At 33.8% G+C, this 17,607-nt stretch overlaps 5 protein-coding genes and 5 pseudogenes across 10 annotated transcripts, besides 2 other annotated features; 9 read left to right on the top strand and 1 right to left on the bottom strand.

The window, feature by feature from the left end:
• Positions 1-614: 614 nt before the first annotated feature.
• On the bottom strand, positions 615-1,221 carry TVAGG3_1088580 (annotated as a pseudogene). Its single transcript has one exon. A coding segment is annotated over exon 1 (607 nt).
• Positions 1,222-2,517: 1,296 nt separating this feature from the next.
• Positions 2,518-5,101: a mobile genetic element.
• TVAGG3_1088570 lies at positions 3,260-4,155 on the top strand (annotated as a pseudogene). The gene has a single exon. A coding segment is annotated over exon 1 (896 nt).
• A 27-nt stretch (positions 5,102-5,128) lies between the features above and the next one.
• On the top strand, positions 5,129-8,141 carry TVAGG3_1088550 (armadillo (ARM) repeat-containing protein family; the record flags this gene model as incomplete). Its single annotated transcript, XM_001307843.1, has 1 exon — positions 5,141-8,104. One exon carries the CDS (start codon positions 5,141-5,143, stop codon positions 8,102-8,104), a length of 2,964 nt encoding a protein of 987 aa, XP_001307844.1.
• A 1,499-nt stretch (positions 8,142-9,640) lies between these two features.
• On the top strand, positions 9,641-10,170 carry TVAGG3_1088540 (annotated as a pseudogene). Its single transcript has one exon. A coding segment is annotated over exon 1 (530 nt).
• Positions 10,171-10,342: 172 nt separating this feature from the next.
• On the top strand, positions 10,343-11,581 carry TVAGG3_1088530 (annotated as a pseudogene). Its single transcript has one exon. A coding segment is annotated over exon 1 (1,239 nt).
• Positions 11,582-11,935: 354 nt separating this feature from the next.
• Positions 11,936-17,607: part of a mobile genetic element that runs on past the window's edge.
• On the top strand, positions 13,003-13,515 carry TVAGG3_1088520 (annotated as a pseudogene). The gene has a single exon. A coding segment is annotated over exon 1 (513 nt).
• TVAGG3_1088510 (protein of unknown function, DUF4106 family) lies at positions 14,395-14,607 on the top strand (the record flags this gene model as incomplete). Its single annotated transcript, XM_051256952.1, has 1 exon — positions 14,395-14,607. The coding sequence occupies one exon, from the start codon at positions 14,395-14,397 to the stop codon at positions 14,605-14,607; it is 213 nt and encodes a 70-aa protein (XP_051075902.1).
• On the top strand, positions 14,984-15,520 carry TVAGG3_1088500 (protein of unknown function, DUF4106 family; the record flags this gene model as incomplete). The annotated part of the gene is made up of 1 exon (XM_051256951.1): positions 14,984-15,520. The coding sequence occupies one exon, from the start codon at positions 14,984-14,986 to the stop codon at positions 15,518-15,520; it is 537 nt and encodes a 178-aa protein (XP_051075901.1).
• TVAGG3_1088490 (uncharacterized protein) lies at positions 15,527-16,315 on the top strand (the record flags this gene model as incomplete). The annotated part of the gene is made up of 1 exon (XM_051256950.1): positions 15,527-16,315. The coding sequence occupies one exon, from the start codon at positions 15,527-15,529 to the stop codon at positions 16,313-16,315; it is 789 nt and encodes a 262-aa protein (XP_051075900.1).
• TVAGG3_1088480 (uncharacterized protein) lies at positions 16,345-17,580 on the top strand (the record flags this gene model as incomplete). Its single annotated transcript, XM_051256949.1, has 1 exon — positions 16,345-17,580. The coding sequence occupies one exon, from the start codon at positions 16,345-16,347 to the stop codon at positions 17,578-17,580; it is 1,236 nt and encodes a 411-aa protein (XP_051075899.1).

Genomic DNA, 17,607 nt, shown 5'->3' with positions numbered 1-17,607 from the left:
GGTTTGTGGTATATAGTTCCACTAGCTAGTATATAAGTTCCACCAGCTGGTATATAAGTTCCACCAGCTGGCACATATGTTCCATCTGCAGCATATGTCCTACCTGACTTTTCGTTTTAAGAAAGCATTTACTAGGTCTGTTTTGGTCTGTTGTAACTCTTTTTCTTGACTTTCCACAACAGTTGCTCTAACGGCGTCATAGGCACTTTGAACTGCCTGTCTCGTTGTGCATCTGTTATTTTCGTTAATTTTGTGCTACTTCTCTTTAACTCTTTGTCGAAACCTTCAGACTTCAGTTTCTTTCCAGATGAGAAGTCGTTCACTTGTTTCACCTTACTATGAAGAGCTTCGAAGGCGTTCTTAAAGTCAGCATTTGTTAAAGCTTCATTTGAACTGTCTTCATCCGCTTGTATTTTTGTCCTTATTGACCCTATAAGCTGGGCTGCTTTAGCGTTGGCTTGGGCATCTAACCAGTCATTGTTAGCTTTTATATATTCTGCGCTTTTCATTGCCTTTTGCATGGCTGCGTCGTTATTTTTACTTTCTTTGCTAAGTTTTCATACTGTACGGTTTGGTTTTGCAACTGTAAAAGTTTTTCTGCCTTTACATTTGCTTCAACTTCTTTTTTATACTCATCGCTATCCATATATGTCTTCAGGGCTTTTTGTTTTATCTCTTCATCTTTCAGTACTTTATATTGAGTAGTATGGTTTTTTCAAATTTATGACATCCTGTTCCATTTTTGCTACTTCTGCTGCTTTTTCTGACACTTTTTTCGCATATTCCTCTGTACTTAGTTCTTTCAGTTGTTCTTCTTTCTTCTTTTCTCTACGTTTAACTCATTGAGTTTCTTTGTGTGTCTGTCATATTCTAGTTTCTTTTCGTTTTCACTTATTTGCTTCTGTATGTCTATGTTTGACTTTTGACATCTGATATTTGATTTTTGAGTGAACTCAAATTCATTTGACTTTGAGGGTTATAGGCTGTTCCGTCTGCAGCTCCACCATAGCCTGCCATTTTCGCTAAAAGTGCCGCTCTTAAACCTCCACTCTGTGCACCAAAAACTCGGTTTAAAAGCATAGGGTTGCTTGACATTTGTTGCAACATAGTGGGGTCATTCAGCATTTGTTGTTGCAACTGTTGTTGTGGTGTCAGTTTTACTATTGGATGTTTCAATGCTCCCTTCCTCTTACGTATATTCTTACGTAGCTTACGTGGCATTTTAAGTGAAGTTAAAAACGTTTTTGACAGATGTTTATATGACACTTTTTGTTCAGCTCAAAAAACTACTCGGTCAAAGTGTTGTCAGTTTTGTAAAATAACCGTCCTATCTCATTCTATAAGGGGAAAAAGGCTTCTCAAAGTATACTTCCTTGGAACGCCCGTAACTTTTCCTGTAGCGACGATAGACCCTTACTTGTCCGGACAAAGTTATACTAAACATCTTCAGGGCTAGAAGGGGCGCAGCCCCTGGAAGCCCCACTACCTTTTTTTTTTTTTTTTTCAATTTCGCTAAAAAAACATTTAGCTAGCAATTTCGACCTTTGACTCCACTCAAGACGTCACTTTTTTAATTTTGCGGTATCATATTTTTGGAAAATCTTATGAATATTATATAAAAAGTCTCTTTAATATCTATATTTCATATTTTTATCGATTTTTAAAGTTTTTGCGAAAAGTATTCAATTATTTTTGCTATTTGTCGGGTAAATGTCAGATTTGCGACATTTTCTGATATGATATTCAGATTCTACGTTTAATAATGCTTATAGAACCCTCTTGCTATTGTGTCAAAATTGCGAAACCGATAGCAAAAATATCTCGCAATATCAAAATGAGATATTGAGTGAATTAGCATTATAGAGATTAAAAAATCTGATTTGTGAAAACATCTCATCAGTTTCTAAGCTATATTCAAAAATCTTTACTATCTTATTCGATTAAAATGAAAAGGGAATAGTTTCATTATGCTTTAAATGACAGCCTTATAATATAATCATAGTTTTCGCTCAATATGCAGCATTTTTTTTCGAAATCTATGGTCAATATCCTAAATACTGATTGCTTTGCATTCATATCTCTTACATTTTCTATACCCACATCACTATTCATTGCTATTCCTATCTTTTTCATTTTTGTTTGTTTCTCATAATTTCTCAAAAAACATGATAACTTGATATTTGTAAATATCATACTTTATAACGTAAATAAGAACTTGACCTATTAAGAAAAGCAGTAATGAAAAGAAAATCTGAAATTCATAAAAATTACAAGTTTCTGATGACAATTAGCTTAATTAAACCAGGTACAAGATTATATAATTGTATTTTCTATCCAATTATCCATATAATATCTTATCCAGAAAAAATAACTTGATCAATACCAAATGATTTTTTAACTAGTAAATAAAGTATTTTCTTTACACACACATTGTATATCATAGTTTTTTTTGGTTTCGCAAAACATCCAAAAACAAATATGCTATAAAAGTGACAATTTTAGCAAAACGAAACCCTTATATTAAATGATAATATAATATAATATAATTTATAAACAACTATTATTTAATAAAGTTTAATTGCCAAGGTTCATCTAATTTTTTGATTTTTAATGTTTTATGAATTTTATTTATCATGTATATATCTAATGAAGATTATATATGTAGAAGATAAGTACCTTAATATGTACGTAAAAATTAATGAAATTTATTTTGAATGTAGAACCGAGCAATTTTCAAATTTTGTGCTTTTTTTGAATTTTCTCGATACCAGATAAGTTGTGTTGGCTAAATAATATATGGATACAATGTGTCTTATAGATGAATATATGCACAAAGTTTAAGAGGCCATTTTCTTTCAGAAACCGAGATTTGTGAATTTTTTCAAATTTTGTGCTTTTTTTGATATTGAAATTTCATTTCATTTTTTTGATGCATATCGATGCACCATGCGAACTTAAAGAAAGGCTATCTTATATAGATGCTATGAAAGCTGTCATTGATAACGAATGCCATGCAGGTTGTCCATATCAATTAAAAAAAAATCCAAATTTAGGGGGAACAAAATTAAAATTCAGGTGCAGTGCAGATAAATGTGAAGCATGTATCTCATTTCTAAAGGATGATGAAGAATATATCCTAACAGAATATATGGAACACATAATCACAATCAAATCAAAGATGAACAAAGAAATACCACACATTATCACAATGCTATCGTCGGGTACTTATTAATTTTATAAAACAGGGGGTGATCCGAAAATGGCTCAAATTGAATGCGACAAAAAACTTGATCTGGATGATCCACTTAACAGGCCATCTTTTTTGAATGCATCTTCAGATCAAATGAAAACAATTCAGGAAAAAGGAAATAAAAAGATCAAAGGTATTCAAAAGTACGATGATAATCAATTCAAGTCAACTCAATTATTTAAGGGTATCAAAGAACAAGAGTCACCAAAAGATTTAATTTATTTCGATGTCGATAATTACAACAAACCAAAGAAATTAATCTTTTATTATGCTTCTTTCAAATTTCTGGACATAATCAAAATTGTGAAAGAGCATTTTATTGATGCAACCCATTCATTACTTGAATTTAAAATGTTGTTTTACATGATATCAGCCAAATTTCCAAATACACATGCATTCCCAATTTTTCAATTTGTCGTTTATCCAAACACTTCAGAAAATATTGCATTCTGTCTCAAGGCATTTTTTAACTGGGCAAAAGTAAAACCAAAATATTTTATGTCAGATTGTGCACAAGAAATCGAAAATGCGATTATCAACTCTTTTCCAGAAGTTATCCTTCATTGGTGTGCAGTTCATGTAATGAGGGCGTTCAGAAAAAATTTGAAAGATTATGCATTTGAGAGTTCAGACAAATTGATATTAGATACAAAAATGAACTATCTTGCATACGGCAGAAATGGCAAGAAAGAATGGATTGAACCAACGTTCAAAAAAATTCTGGAAATAGCCGAAAAATTCCCAGAATTTTCAAAATACATACAAAATCAATGGATATCAAACCAAGAAAGATGGACAGCCGCTGAAAGAGATGAAAATTTAGCTCTCACAAATAACATTTCAGAATCGATTAACAAAAAAATTAAATATTACTACTTTGGCGGAACAATTTTCATGAGATTTGATCGATTTGTGATGAAATTAATCGATTTTATTGTTCCTTCATTTTATTACAGAATTTCTCAAGATATAAGGCTCAGAGACAAAATTCCAAATCCGTTGCCATCTGAAAAAAAGCCAAAAAAGTCTACAATCAGACTGGATACAGAAAAATGTATAATGCTCACTGATAAAATTAAATCGTTAATAGTTAACTCATCAGCAAACTTAAATACGCTTCAATTGGGTTTAGATGACCTACTTGATAAAGTTGTCAAGGCAGCAAAGGTTCAAAAACGAATGACCCAGTATTTTTCGAAATTAAGTATCCCAATGGAAATCAAGCTTAGTATTCTCACGCAAATTACAGAATTTGGATGCAATACCCTCAATTCATTGTTGAGAATGCCAAGTCTTTTCAAGATAAAATTATTACAGATTTCCACCTTCAAATTTATACAACATTATAAAAATTTATGAATAAAAACTTGATATAAAATAACATTTTTATTTTTACTAAGAAAAAAAAGGTTTTTGATAATAAATTTATTTTATTTCGAAAAAGTAGCAATAATCGTAAAAGGGTATTGATAGGCTTGCTAAAGTAACTAATTTTAGCTGTCAAATACTTTTGTATTTTGAAGTAAATTAGTATAAATTTGTTTTTACTTTTATTTCGAAAAAGTAACAATAATCGTAAAAGGGTATTGATAGGCTTGCTAAAGTAACTAATTTTAGCTGTCAAATACTTTTGTATTTTGAAGTAAATTAGTATAAATTTGATATTATTTTAACTTCCTTTGAAAACCTCAATTTTCCATACAGAGGGAACGGGAATAGCATCCAATATTCCCTGAGAATGGTTGCGCATTCTCAGTTCCCTCTATATTTCGAACGAAGCTCTCATCGGTCTTTTTTTTAATACTAAACGTTTTTTTTTCCTGTCACTTTTAGCTAAAATTTGGGTTTGCCTGATTTAAATCCCCTTTCAATTGTATTTGAATTTATAAAATGTTAGCAAACCCGGGTACAAATGGCTTACTACCCATGATAGTACGCTTTTTAAATACTAGGGACACTAGCATTGAGAAACTACAGAACTTTATAAATGAATCAACAACAGAACAGCTTGTTCCTTCATTCGCATTTTTAGGTTTCTGGTTGACATCAAATATTACAAGCAACTCAGATCCTTCAACACTTACAAGCATTCAATCTGCATTTCATCTTATAGATTTGATAATTAGTAAAGTTCCTCCTGTTATTTTACTTTCTGGCATTTCAGATTTAAACTGGGGTATGAACCAACCAAGTTGGACTCTCAGTGAGTTCTTTCAGCCAGTTTTTGAACGTATCAGAAAAATTAGAGGTTTTGTTAAACCATTTTCACTCGAAAGCCATATTTTACGATATCCACAAATATACATAACTGGAGATAAAGCTCAGATGCTTAAGTTTCCAGGTCTATTACTTGAAGTTGAAGCAGATCCAGCGTATCAAATCGCATGTATACAACATTTCAAGCGTTTGATATTAAATCATGCACCACTTGATTCATTCAAGCCACTGACAGAGTACAGAAATGCCAGATTAACGCTAACTTATGCAATTATGGACTTAATTTCCGAATTAAACTCGAACAGAAAAGCAACTCATTCAGAACTTCTCTTTACATTCGCCACAATTTTTTTATACGTCCAAGGCTTCGCTTTGTCGAATGATATCGACGGACAAATTTTATGCGAATTTTTACAGAGCAGACCATTTATTTCACCTTTCTGTATGCTCGCTATCGTTAATCATATTCAATTTAATCATTATTTGTTTAATCTTTTAATTCCTTCACAACTTACAAAAGGAGACATAGATAACGAGCAAGATGCGATTGCAGCAATCGAGAGCCAATACAGGATTGTAGATATGTCCACAGATGACTCACTTTCCTCGTTAATTTCTTATATTCCTAGCGTTCTTGCAAGATACTTCCTTTCTAACCTTCCTCCAGCCAATGACAAAGATCTTGGTAAGAATAAGAACGAAACTATTGCATTCATGCTTCTTACTTGCAAAGTTACGTTAAATCAGATCAAATACATCGTTGAAAACGCCAGAGACAACGAATACGGGCCTAAATATGTTGCCATAATGAGTTCTCAGCTGATGACTCTCTTTATTTTCGGCTTCCACCATACATTTTCCGAATGTTGCAAGAATAAGATGTTTACACCCAATCTTATGACAATGATTGAGTGTGTTCTTGCCAATATATTACCAATCCGATCCGAAACCATTGCCAAGAAGTTCCTAGACCTCACAGGAAAAGATATCGACCTCCAAGAGATGACAATCCGGGCCATCTTCTTCTTTGTCCGCATTATCGCACCACTATCTGTCCATAAGACCGTAATTCCAAGCGTTCTCCAAGTAATTGGTTCCGTAAACAACCAAAACCAACAACAGAACGATAGCGGTATCGAAAAAGTGGCATTAGTATTATTAATCAAATTATTACATGTTCATTATCCACGTCTTAGTGATGAAGTTGCCCAGAAGATCGAAGAATCATCAAATATCCTTGTTTTGCTTGCCTACATTGAAGCAACAACGAATTTGACCGATGTCAATTTATGTACAGAAGCAACTAAGATCAATGAGTTCAGAGAGAAGTTAATTTCCATCTTACCATTTAACAATGACAAGAAAGCACCAATCTACATCATAGAATCGATCAATCAATCGATATCAAGCAGTAGATTCGATAAACTTTCTTTAGGTTGTTTAAGAGCCTACAAAAACTTTTCTCAATCGAGTAACATGAATGCAAGTGAATTATTTGATGTGTATTTCTTGAGTTTCACTTCTTTTGTTGCTAGATATGAATTTGCATATTCATTGACACAACATTGCAGAAGATATTTGGCATCTAATGATGATATTCTTGAAAAAGATTATCAGTTGCAAATAACAACAAGACATTTGGCTGTTTTATTATCACAACAACTGTTGCCAAGATTGTTGTATTACAAACATGAATATCTTGCAAATATCTTAATAGATGCTTTGATTCCAGCTCTTTTGGCTGATAAAATGCCTTTGCATTGGTTCAAGATGTTTTTGACAAGAAATTGGCATTTGTTGACAAGCGAAATGAGCGCGAAACTCAAGACGAATTTCCTTGGAAGTATTCCAAATGCACAAGAATATTTAGTTCCCGATGGACCTGAAATGGCAAAACAAATTGGAACAAAACTTCATGAAATTGAAGAAACAGTTCAACAAGATCCTGAAGTGATTGTTAGAGAATACCAAAGCCAATTCGATCATATGAAGGCTTTCTCTGTTTGCGCAATCCTTTTATCAAACAAAACATGCGATGCAATCGTTGATGAACTGATTAATCAGATAGTTGACGTAATGCATAGTTGGCCGGAAAGAGAATTATGTTGCAATTGTTTGATGAGAGTTATCGCGGAATTGCCACATGATATTTGTACTTCTTTCTTCACAGCTGCTGTTCATAAGTCTGTTTCTCCAATTATACTAAAGGCAATGAGGATATTCATGACTTATGTGACATTGGAAGTTTTTAGAGATATCTGTTATAATCTCAAACAAATAATCAGTGGAGATCCTTCGAGATTGTCTGTTTGTTTGCAAATAATGATGTCGAATTTCATGAGATTGAAAGGAGATTCTGCAGCAGCAACATCAATGCTTTGCGGATTCTTGGAAAACGTCAGCCTTTCAACACCAAAAGATTTGCAGGAAGAAGTAATTGACGCTGTTGGATTGACTTATATAACTTTGAAATTGCATAAATCAAGGCCGGTTTTGATCAATGCAAGTTCAAGATTCCCGCCTGAAATGAAGTCAATCATCGCTAGTAGCTTGGAAATTACGTCACCGGCAAAGAAGAATGAAACTGCACCATATATGAATCCGAAAGTTCAAAACTTTTCTAGTCTTTGGGTTTAATTATTTTTTTTCCTTTATATTTTTATTTATTTTTTTGTTTTAATATTAATAAATATGTGATAAAATTAATATTTTATTTCATGAATATTTATATGAAATTTCAAAAAAGCAACAAATACTTCAAAGTCACCTATAAAGTTAAATAGATAGCTACATATGTTTGTAATATTACTAATTGATGACATCACACTAATAATTTGATTTGTGCGTCATCACACTAATAATTTGATATTACCAGTTCATATCATAATAATTTCATTAAGCATAATTATTACTATTTTAATATGCATAATTAATTCTTGAGTTCCATACTTTAATGCTTTCAAGAACTGGTAATTATTATCTACAGTTAGCATATTAAAATAGAATTTTCACTATGTATTGCATGTTTCAAAATTAAAAATTTTTAACTGAACGATTAATTATGGAAATACAGATGTAAATGCTAGGACATTTATTTTTAAAATTGGATGATATGCATTTGAGGAGATAATCTCTCATTGCGAAATTAATGCCAGGTCAAAACATCATCAAATTCGAGAAATTTAATGATGGTTCGAATCAACGCATAATGTAATATTATGTTATTGTATCAATGAAGAACAAGAAAAATCAACAATTGTGTCAAATTGCGAGTTTTGCGATTTTGCCCATTTATTTAGGCATTACTAATACATAGTATTTAGATTTAGCCTTAAATAGTGATTTTAGTTTCCAGAGAAAAATTGAATGTATTTCAATTTTCTTAAAAATGCCACCTCGTTAATTCGAATGTATATAATAAATCCATTCTAAATTAATTCAAATTCAATTCAAAAATGATTATGGGTTTATCGGAACTATTTTATTTTAATCCTGGTGATTAGTATTTAATTGAGTTAAAAAAAGGTAGTGGGGCTTCCAGGCACTTCGTGCCTTCTAGCCCTGAGGATGAATGAGTATAATGAAGTTTTTTTTTTCTTGGGGTGACCTTCCAGGCACTTCGTGCCTTCTAGCCCACATAAATGAAGTTTTTATTCGGAGGTCTTCCAGGAGCTTTTCACAAATTATATATGTTTTCATGTTTTGTCAAGACTTCTTCGTAAATGTTTTGTCAAGACTTCTTCGTAAATGTTTTGTCAAGACTTCTTCGTAAATGTTTTGTCAAGACTTCTTCGTAAATGTTTTGTCAAGACTTCTTCGTAAATGTTTTGTCAAGACTTCTTCGTAAAATCAGACAAAAATAATGTTTAGGGTAGAAGGTTAGATATAACCTCTTTTCTAACCTCTTTTCTACCCTCTTGAATTTGTCAAGATTTCTTCGTAAATGTTTTGTCAAGACTTCTTCGTAAATGTTTTGTCAAGACTTCTTCATCGTAAATGTTTTGTCATGATTTCATCGTAATGAGCGTAAATGACCCAAAAATATAATTTAGGTGAAGAGGTGAGATGTCACCCGTTTTCTCACCTGTTTTCTCACCTCTTGAATTTTCATGATTTCTTCGTAAATGCTTTGTCGAAACTTCTTCATCGTAAATGTTTTTAACTTCACTTAAAATGCCACGTAAGCTACGTAAGAATATACGTAAGAGGAAGGGAGCATTGAAACATCCAATAGTAAAACTGACACCACAACAACAGTTGCAACAACAAATTATGAATGACCCCACTATGTTGCAACAAATGTCAAGCAACCCTATGCTTTTAAACCGAGTTATTGGTGCACAGAGTGGAGGTTTAAGAGCGGCACTTTTAGCGAAAATGGCAGGCTATGGTGGAGCTGCAGACGGAACAGCCTATAACCCTCAAAGTCAAATGAATTTGAGTTCACTCAAAAATCAAATAACAGATGTCAAAAAGTCAAACATAGACATACAGAAACAAATAAGTGAAAACGAAAAGAAACTAGAATATGACAGACACACAAAGAAACTCAATGAGTTAAACGTAGAGAAAAAGAAGAAAGAAGAACAACTGAAAGAACTAAGTACAGAGGAATATGCGAAAAAAGTGTCAGAAAAAGCAGCAGAAGTAGCAAAAATGGAACAAGATGTCATAAATTTGAAAAACCATACTACTCAATATAAAATACTGAAAGATGAAGAGATAAAACAAAAAGCCCTGAAGACATATATGGATAGCGATGAGTATAAAAAAGAAGTTGAAGCAAATGTAAAGGCAGAAAAACTTTTACAGTTGCAAAACCAAACCGTACAGTATGAAAACTTAGCACAAGAAAGTAAAAATAACGACGCAGCCATGCAAAAGGCAATGAAAAGCGCAGAATATATAAAAGCTAACAATGACTGGTTAGATGCCCAAGCCAACGCTAAAGCAGCCCAGCTTATAGGGTCAATAAGGACAAAAATACAAGCGGATGAAGACAGTTCAAATGAAGCTTTAACAAATGCTGACTTTAAGAACGCCTTCGAAGCTCTTCATAGTAAGGTGAAACAAGTGAACGACTTCTCATCTGGAAAGAAACTGAAGTCTGAAGGTTTCGACAAAGAGTTAAGAGAAGTAGCACAAAATATGACGAAAATAACAGATGCAGCAACGAGACAGGCAGTTCAAAGTGCCTATGACGCCGTTAGAGCAACTGTTGTGAAAAGTCAAGAAAAAGAGTTACAACAGACCAAAACAGACCTAGTAAATGCTTTCTTAAAAACGAAAAGTCAGGTAGGACATTACGCTGCAGATGGAACATATGTGCCAGCTGGTGGAACTTATATACCACCAAACCCTCCAAGAGAAGCACCTGCACCAGGACTACCTAACACATTTACATCGTCACATGGACATAGACACAGGCATGCACCACAACAACAACCAAAACCAACACAACAACCAACACAACAACCAACACAACAACCAACACAACAACCAACACAACAACCAGCACAGCAACCAACACAACAACCAGCACAGCAACCAACAGTTCAAAACCCTGCACAACAACAACCACAAACAGAGCAAGGACATAAAAGAAGTAGAGAACAAGGAAACCAAGAATTCTTAAAAATGCTTAAAGAAGAGTGTGGTTTCCCAGATAGTATTGACTTTAGTGACAGATATAAAGAAGCTATTAGAAAGTTCAAGGATGGAAATACTGACCCGGACCTATTTAGCTTTATGGCTCAGCACCAAAACGGATATAATCTCAAACCTGGAAAATACAAGCTCGCTAAGGGATATGATTTAATAGCATATCATCCAAATGACATGGATGAATTTACTCCGAGATATTTGATGTCAGAGCTAAATGACAATTCAACTTTCGTCATGAAACGCGTAAAAAATAGAGACGGAACGAAAGAACAAAAGCTTATGAATGCGGATGACGTAGATAGGGAAATTGTTGAAAACGGTCTCGGAATATATGAAATGCCAGCAGATGAGGTACAAGAAACTCCACAGGAAGAACTAGTTCAGATACAACCAGACATGGAAGAAATAGTTCAGCAACAACAGCTAGAAGAGCCTGAAGGAAACGAACAAGTCACTCCTTTGGAAACTAACTTCACAGAACTAGATGAAGATTTGGAACAGCCGAAAAATCTTGACCCTCAACAAGAGTATGCGGAGAATATGGAATATTTCCAAGAGTCTAAAAAAAATTCGGCTGACATAGTAGAAGAATATCGAAAAATGTTTGCCGACATACAAAAGACTCCAACACCAGATGAAAATATTCAGCATAGAATGGAAGTACTGAAAGAAAATGTACACAAATACAACAACCCTTTTTACTTACGAGCATTTAACGTTCAATCTTCGGATGAACTCGGTGAAAATAAAAGGTTAAATTTCAAGAAAACATATAGAAATGAAACATTGTTTAAAGTTCATTCAGAACCTAACCAAGATGGAAACAAACCTACTTTTGTTTCTGCAGACGATGGAACTACAATGAGATGGGGTCATAAAGCTAACCCGGATAGGTGGTTCATAAACTTACAACCACAATTCCAAGAAGTTGTAGACGCAATGGAAGTCAATGGTGAACCAGATATAGCTGGTATTTTCAGCGCGGCTTTAATGCCATTGAAAGATATGAAACATGCAGATATTTTGGACCAGTATGAAATGAACATGGCTGATGGAAATATAACACCTGACGTTCTAAAACATTTATCTCAAAGAACTACACAGAACCATAGAGATGGTATATTTGGTGAAGAGTTTAGAAAGAAAGTTAGGGAGACAGAAGGAAGAGAACCTATTGTACATGACCTTGCAAACGAAAGTTTACAAAATGTCATAAAAACTTACTTTGCAGACAATGAAATGAGAAGGGATGAATATTTAAGAAAACTCAAATGGACAGTACCAAATGAAATGTTAGTATTGAAAAACATGTTCCTTGACAAAATAAAACCAACTACAGAAATAAACGACGCAAGACTGAAAGATTGGGTAAAAGCTTTCCCATTCACAAAAGATATAGTTGGTAACATGGAAAGAAAACCAGAATGGCTACAAAAACATATATTTGGAAACGAGCTTATTCCATATGGACAGGCTCTATTTGAAGAGCTTGAACCGGAAACTCAGGAAAGAGTCATGCAAACAATACGCGAAGACTCAAATACAAACTATGACAAACTCTTTCTAGGATATAGGTTACCTGAGATGGGCGACCAGAGCCCAAAGGCAAAAAGGACATGGGAAATTTACAACATACTAGGTGAACATGAGGCAAAGATGCAACAACTTGAAGCAGAGGGCAAGTTACCAAAGAAGAAGAGAAGAGTAGAACAAAGTGAAAGTAGTGAAGAAGTAACTTCATCTAGTGAAAGTAGTGGCAATGAAGGAAAAAGAAGAGTTAAAAACTCAGTCAGGAAGAAAGTAAAGCTTGGTCCACGTGGGTTCTATTATGACATATAAATCCAACTATTCTATATTTTTACCCATATGAAATGTACGCCGCTCAGAATATAACGCCAACAGTTTTGGATGCTATGAATGGAAATGTTTCCGAATGGTATAACGAATGCGACAATGCCATTAGAAGGTCAGAAATAGTTCCTGGAACTTACGAATATACAACTGCTGTTTCTTATGGAAACGTAGGTGAGTTTGGAGAAGGTTCTTCAACAACAGTAGATATTGCTTGCGACAGGTTTCATATTATTTCTATTGACAACTCATTCTTATACGTGGAACAAGACATTGAAATAAAACCTTCTGCCAAGTTGTCTGACAAGAAAGGTTGCAATGGAATTTTCTATGTCGGATACCAATATGCTCCAGAAGTTTTTATGGGATATAAGATATATTCTAACTCTGACTTAGTTCAAACAGTAACATGGGCAAACTATGAATGGTTCGCTTTGAGAAACTCAGTACAACCACAAGCTAGAGAACAAACAGACCAGTATGCAACTATTGAGAAAATAAGAAGACTTGACCCTAACGTTCCAGGAGTTTATGTTAACCTTTCTGGTTCAGATGGAACTGCTGCCACTAAAGTAAAACTGAAACTTAGAGTTCCTTTGTCATCTTTCCTCATCTTCAGGTTTTTAAGATACTTACCAAACTGGGCAGGAAAAATTTCTATTGAACTTACTCCAAGCAAAAATAACTTAGTCATTGCACCAACACAAGACCCATTCAGCATTACTGTAGCTGGAACTGGTGGAGCCAAGTTCTGTGACTTTTGCAAAGACAAAGTTGACTTAGACTTTGGTTTCTCAAACTTCAACAATGAAGTAAACTATTATTTCAATGCTGCTGGAACTGCTTGGGACCCAGTTAAGTTCACATGCGAACAGTTTGAATGCAAGAGAATAGAAAGCAGACTTGCCGTTTATATGTTGGACCCAGATATTTCAAATGCTTTAGCTGCCAAATATATTGCAGTTCCACTTATGTTCCCTATACACCAAATATCTGTCAAAGACTTTGCAGGTGAAGTTGGAAACCAAAGTGCTGACCCAGGTGCAAGAACAGATATTGCTTTAACAACTGCAATGAAACATGCAGATACTATGTTTGTACTGTTCAGACGAACTATAAATGACTATTCTTGTTTCTACAACCCTGGTATTAAATATCATATAAACATAGATGGCAAATACTATCCAAGAGAAGAATATTCCACAGTTGAGGATATGAGGTCATACAACTTGACATTAGATGCTATGAACTTTAACAACAACTTCACAACAACCATTAACCCTGAAATGCAAAGTTCTATTATGCCATATGTGAAAGTATGGACCCATACAGGAGCTCAAAAAACTCAATATACAAATGGAGACCGTTCAAACTTTTGGCTTGGCATTCCATTTGCTGACTCAGAAGACTTTATGGGTGGTATTTCAACTGTTGGTACAGTTCAAATACAATATACTGGTGACAGAGACGGTCCAGATGAATTGAAAGCAAAGAAGTTTACAAAACCAATAGCACTTTTCACGGAAGATGCTCTTTTGAAAATTCGTTCGATGAAACCTGCTGGGGCTCCTCAGATTGGCATAACGACAGCTTCCATCGAGCAGATTTTGGCAGCAGGTCAGTAAGTTGTTCTTGAACTGACTTCTCTCCGTCAAATATTGACAGTACGCCAGTTTTGACATAGTATTGTATTAAAAACTTACCTTTAGAAATATCGGTCAGTTTTGTTGTTATATTTTTGTCTGCTTCAAGAACTTTCACCATCTTGGTTATACCAACTTTCTTTGCTTTATGAAAATATTTTGGTTCAGCAAAGACTGCTATTCTATAACATTTTCCATTGTTTGTGTAAAGAACTATTCTGTCAATGAACTTGTATTGTTTGTGTGTGTAAACTTTGTTCTGCTTCAATTCGAAGAGATACTCAAATACGTCCATCTTTTTATTCTAAGTAAAATGTCATTTCCGAAAAATAGAAGCGTAAGTGTTTCAAAAGGTTTAATGGCGGTGGCAGATGTGAAGTTAAATTCACCAACTCAAACAAACAGTCAAAGTGTTGTTGTCAATGTCAAAGAAAGAGATGTTGAAGTGGGGAAACCATACGAAGACGAAGATGGTATAACAATAGTTCCTGTAAAAGAACAACCAACATACCCTGAAGTTAGCAGAGACTTAAGTTCTGTTGCAGATATTCGAAATGACTACCAACAACTGAAAGACAAACTTCAAACTCAGGAGAAGATTTGTCAAGCTTTAAGTATAATGTTAAACTTGGTCGAACACAACCCTGTAAAAATGAACTCATATGTCATCGCACCTCATGAAATTTTGAAAGAACTATTGAAACTTTTGACAGAGGCAGATGATATAAACATCAAAGAAATAGAACCCGACATTAGTTGCTGTGGTGTTTCATATAATGTCATTGACAAGATATACGTTATGAAAGGAGGTGAAACGTTGAACTTAAAATATAGTTTCCCAGACGTCATAAAAATATTTGACGACCACAACATTTCATTAAAATTTACTTGCTAAGTAAAAATGGCAGAAGACATAGTGGTTTATACTATTACGACTAAAAACCCTGAGTCATATAATTCTATAACAACAAACTTACAAAGTCCTCAAGGACGATATTGTAAACTGACCTTAAACACGATGACGACTAAAGCCTGTTTTGCTCTTTTGACACCAGAAGACTTTGTTGTTGTGAATGGTAAAAAATACTTCTTTGAAGATACTTACTCAGATATACCACCAACAGGTTTTGTTGACTTATTTAATACTTTAAGGACGGATGTAACATGTGCTGCAACTAGAGCAGGTTTCATTATGTTTGGATGTCCGACTGAGTTTAGTATAAACGATATGAGCTATAATACAAAACTTATATCTGGTTTTTACTACCAACAGTTTCCTATAACAGGAAAAGGTGTCATACAAGGAATGTCTATTCCATTGACATTAAGCACACCAATCTTATATATTGTTTCAAACTTAGGTTCAAAGTGCTATTCGAATGTCGACAGAAACTACTATGACCAAAAGATACTCATGCGTATAAACAACACTTTCTCTGCTGGTTTGCCTATTGTTCATTCGAATGCAGAATTTTCAACCTTAGTGAACTCAAACACTTTGGCAAGTATAACGTTGACATTAGTTGACGCAAACTTTGTTCCTGTAAAACTTTTATGTCCTATGTATTTGTCAATGACGGCAGAAAGTTTCGAATTGGAAGATGCAACCGGTGAAAGTATTGTATTACAAGAACAACTTCAACAACAAATAGCTCAAGAACAACAAATGCAACAAATAGCTCAAGAATAAAAAAAAATATTTTTTTTATTTTTATAAAAATGTACAGAATAGATGTTTCAGATTTTTATGACTTCCAAGCCTTCAGAAATATGTGTCCATTTCGAGACTATAACAATGCAGTCGAGAATTTGAAACGTTTAGTCATTTATGTCGACTCTGCCCCAGAATGTTATGTTATGAAAGAATGGGATGTTGTCTTTAACAAACCAAGAGCAACAATAGTGTCTGAACAAGAATGTAGACAGAAACTTAAGAAAATAAAAGTCGTACAAGTTGGCATGAAGATGTTAGATGCTTGGGATATCTTATTGTCAAAGTTAGAAGATTTTTCAGTTCGAGGTATAAAGTTTTATACACCTTCTCCAAACTTCTATTCTATCTTCACTGGATATAAATATGAACAAGTAGAATGGAAAGAAAATATTATAGAAGCTTGGTTAGACCATGTCAAAGAAATTATATGCAATGGAAACGAAAAGGTTTATGAGTATATCTTATGTTGGTTTGCAAACATCTTACAACATCCAAGTGCTAAAAATGAAACTGCTCTCATTATAATTGGAAAACAAGGAACTGGTAAGAACACATTCTTTACAGATATCTTGTGCAAACTGTTAGAGGGCTATTCGAACCCTAATATGACAAACTTAGAAAACATCTGCGGTAAATTTAACTCTTCAATAGAGAATATGAAACTTATAGTTTGCAATGAACTTCAAAGTATAGATACAACAAAAGTTTTGAACTCAGATGCTTTGAAGAGTCTTATAACAGATAAAGTTGGAGTTGTTGAAAGAAAGTATAAAGACCAAAGAGTTTGTGAAAATGTTGCAAACTTCATTATGGTTTCAAACAATACTGTTCCGATGAAGTTAGAAAGTTCTGACAGAAGATATGTAGTTGTCAGAACGTCAGATTCTCATATGCAAGATACAGAATATTTTGACGACTTAGCAGAAACTTTGACATCTGACTTTTACAACCACTTGTTCTCATACTTTATGACATTAGATATTTCTAAGTTCAATCCAAGACAAATTCCACATACCGAAGAGAGACAAACATTGTTAGAAGCAAACAAGAGTGTATATGAACTGTTCATAGATGAAACTGACTTTGTGTCATTAGATGAAAGGTCATTGTACGATGAATATAAACAATATTGTCAAGAATATGGTTATATGGCAGCTTCTAAACGAACATTCTTGGCAAATGTCAAAAGTCTTTTAGACGTACAGAATGGTGTATATACAAAGAAAAATTTTTCTGAGTAAATTTAAAAAAAAATCTTTTTTTATCCG

Source organism: Trichomonas vaginalis (assembly GCF_026262505.1).
Source record: "Trichomonas vaginalis G3 chromosome Unknown ctg_172, whole genome shotgun sequence".
Taxonomy (NCBI): Eukaryota; Parabasalia; order Trichomonadida; family Trichomonadidae; genus Trichomonas; species Trichomonas vaginalis.
The sequence above is the reverse complement of the archived record's forward strand: the minus strand, read 5'-3'. Positions and strand labels throughout refer to the sequence as shown.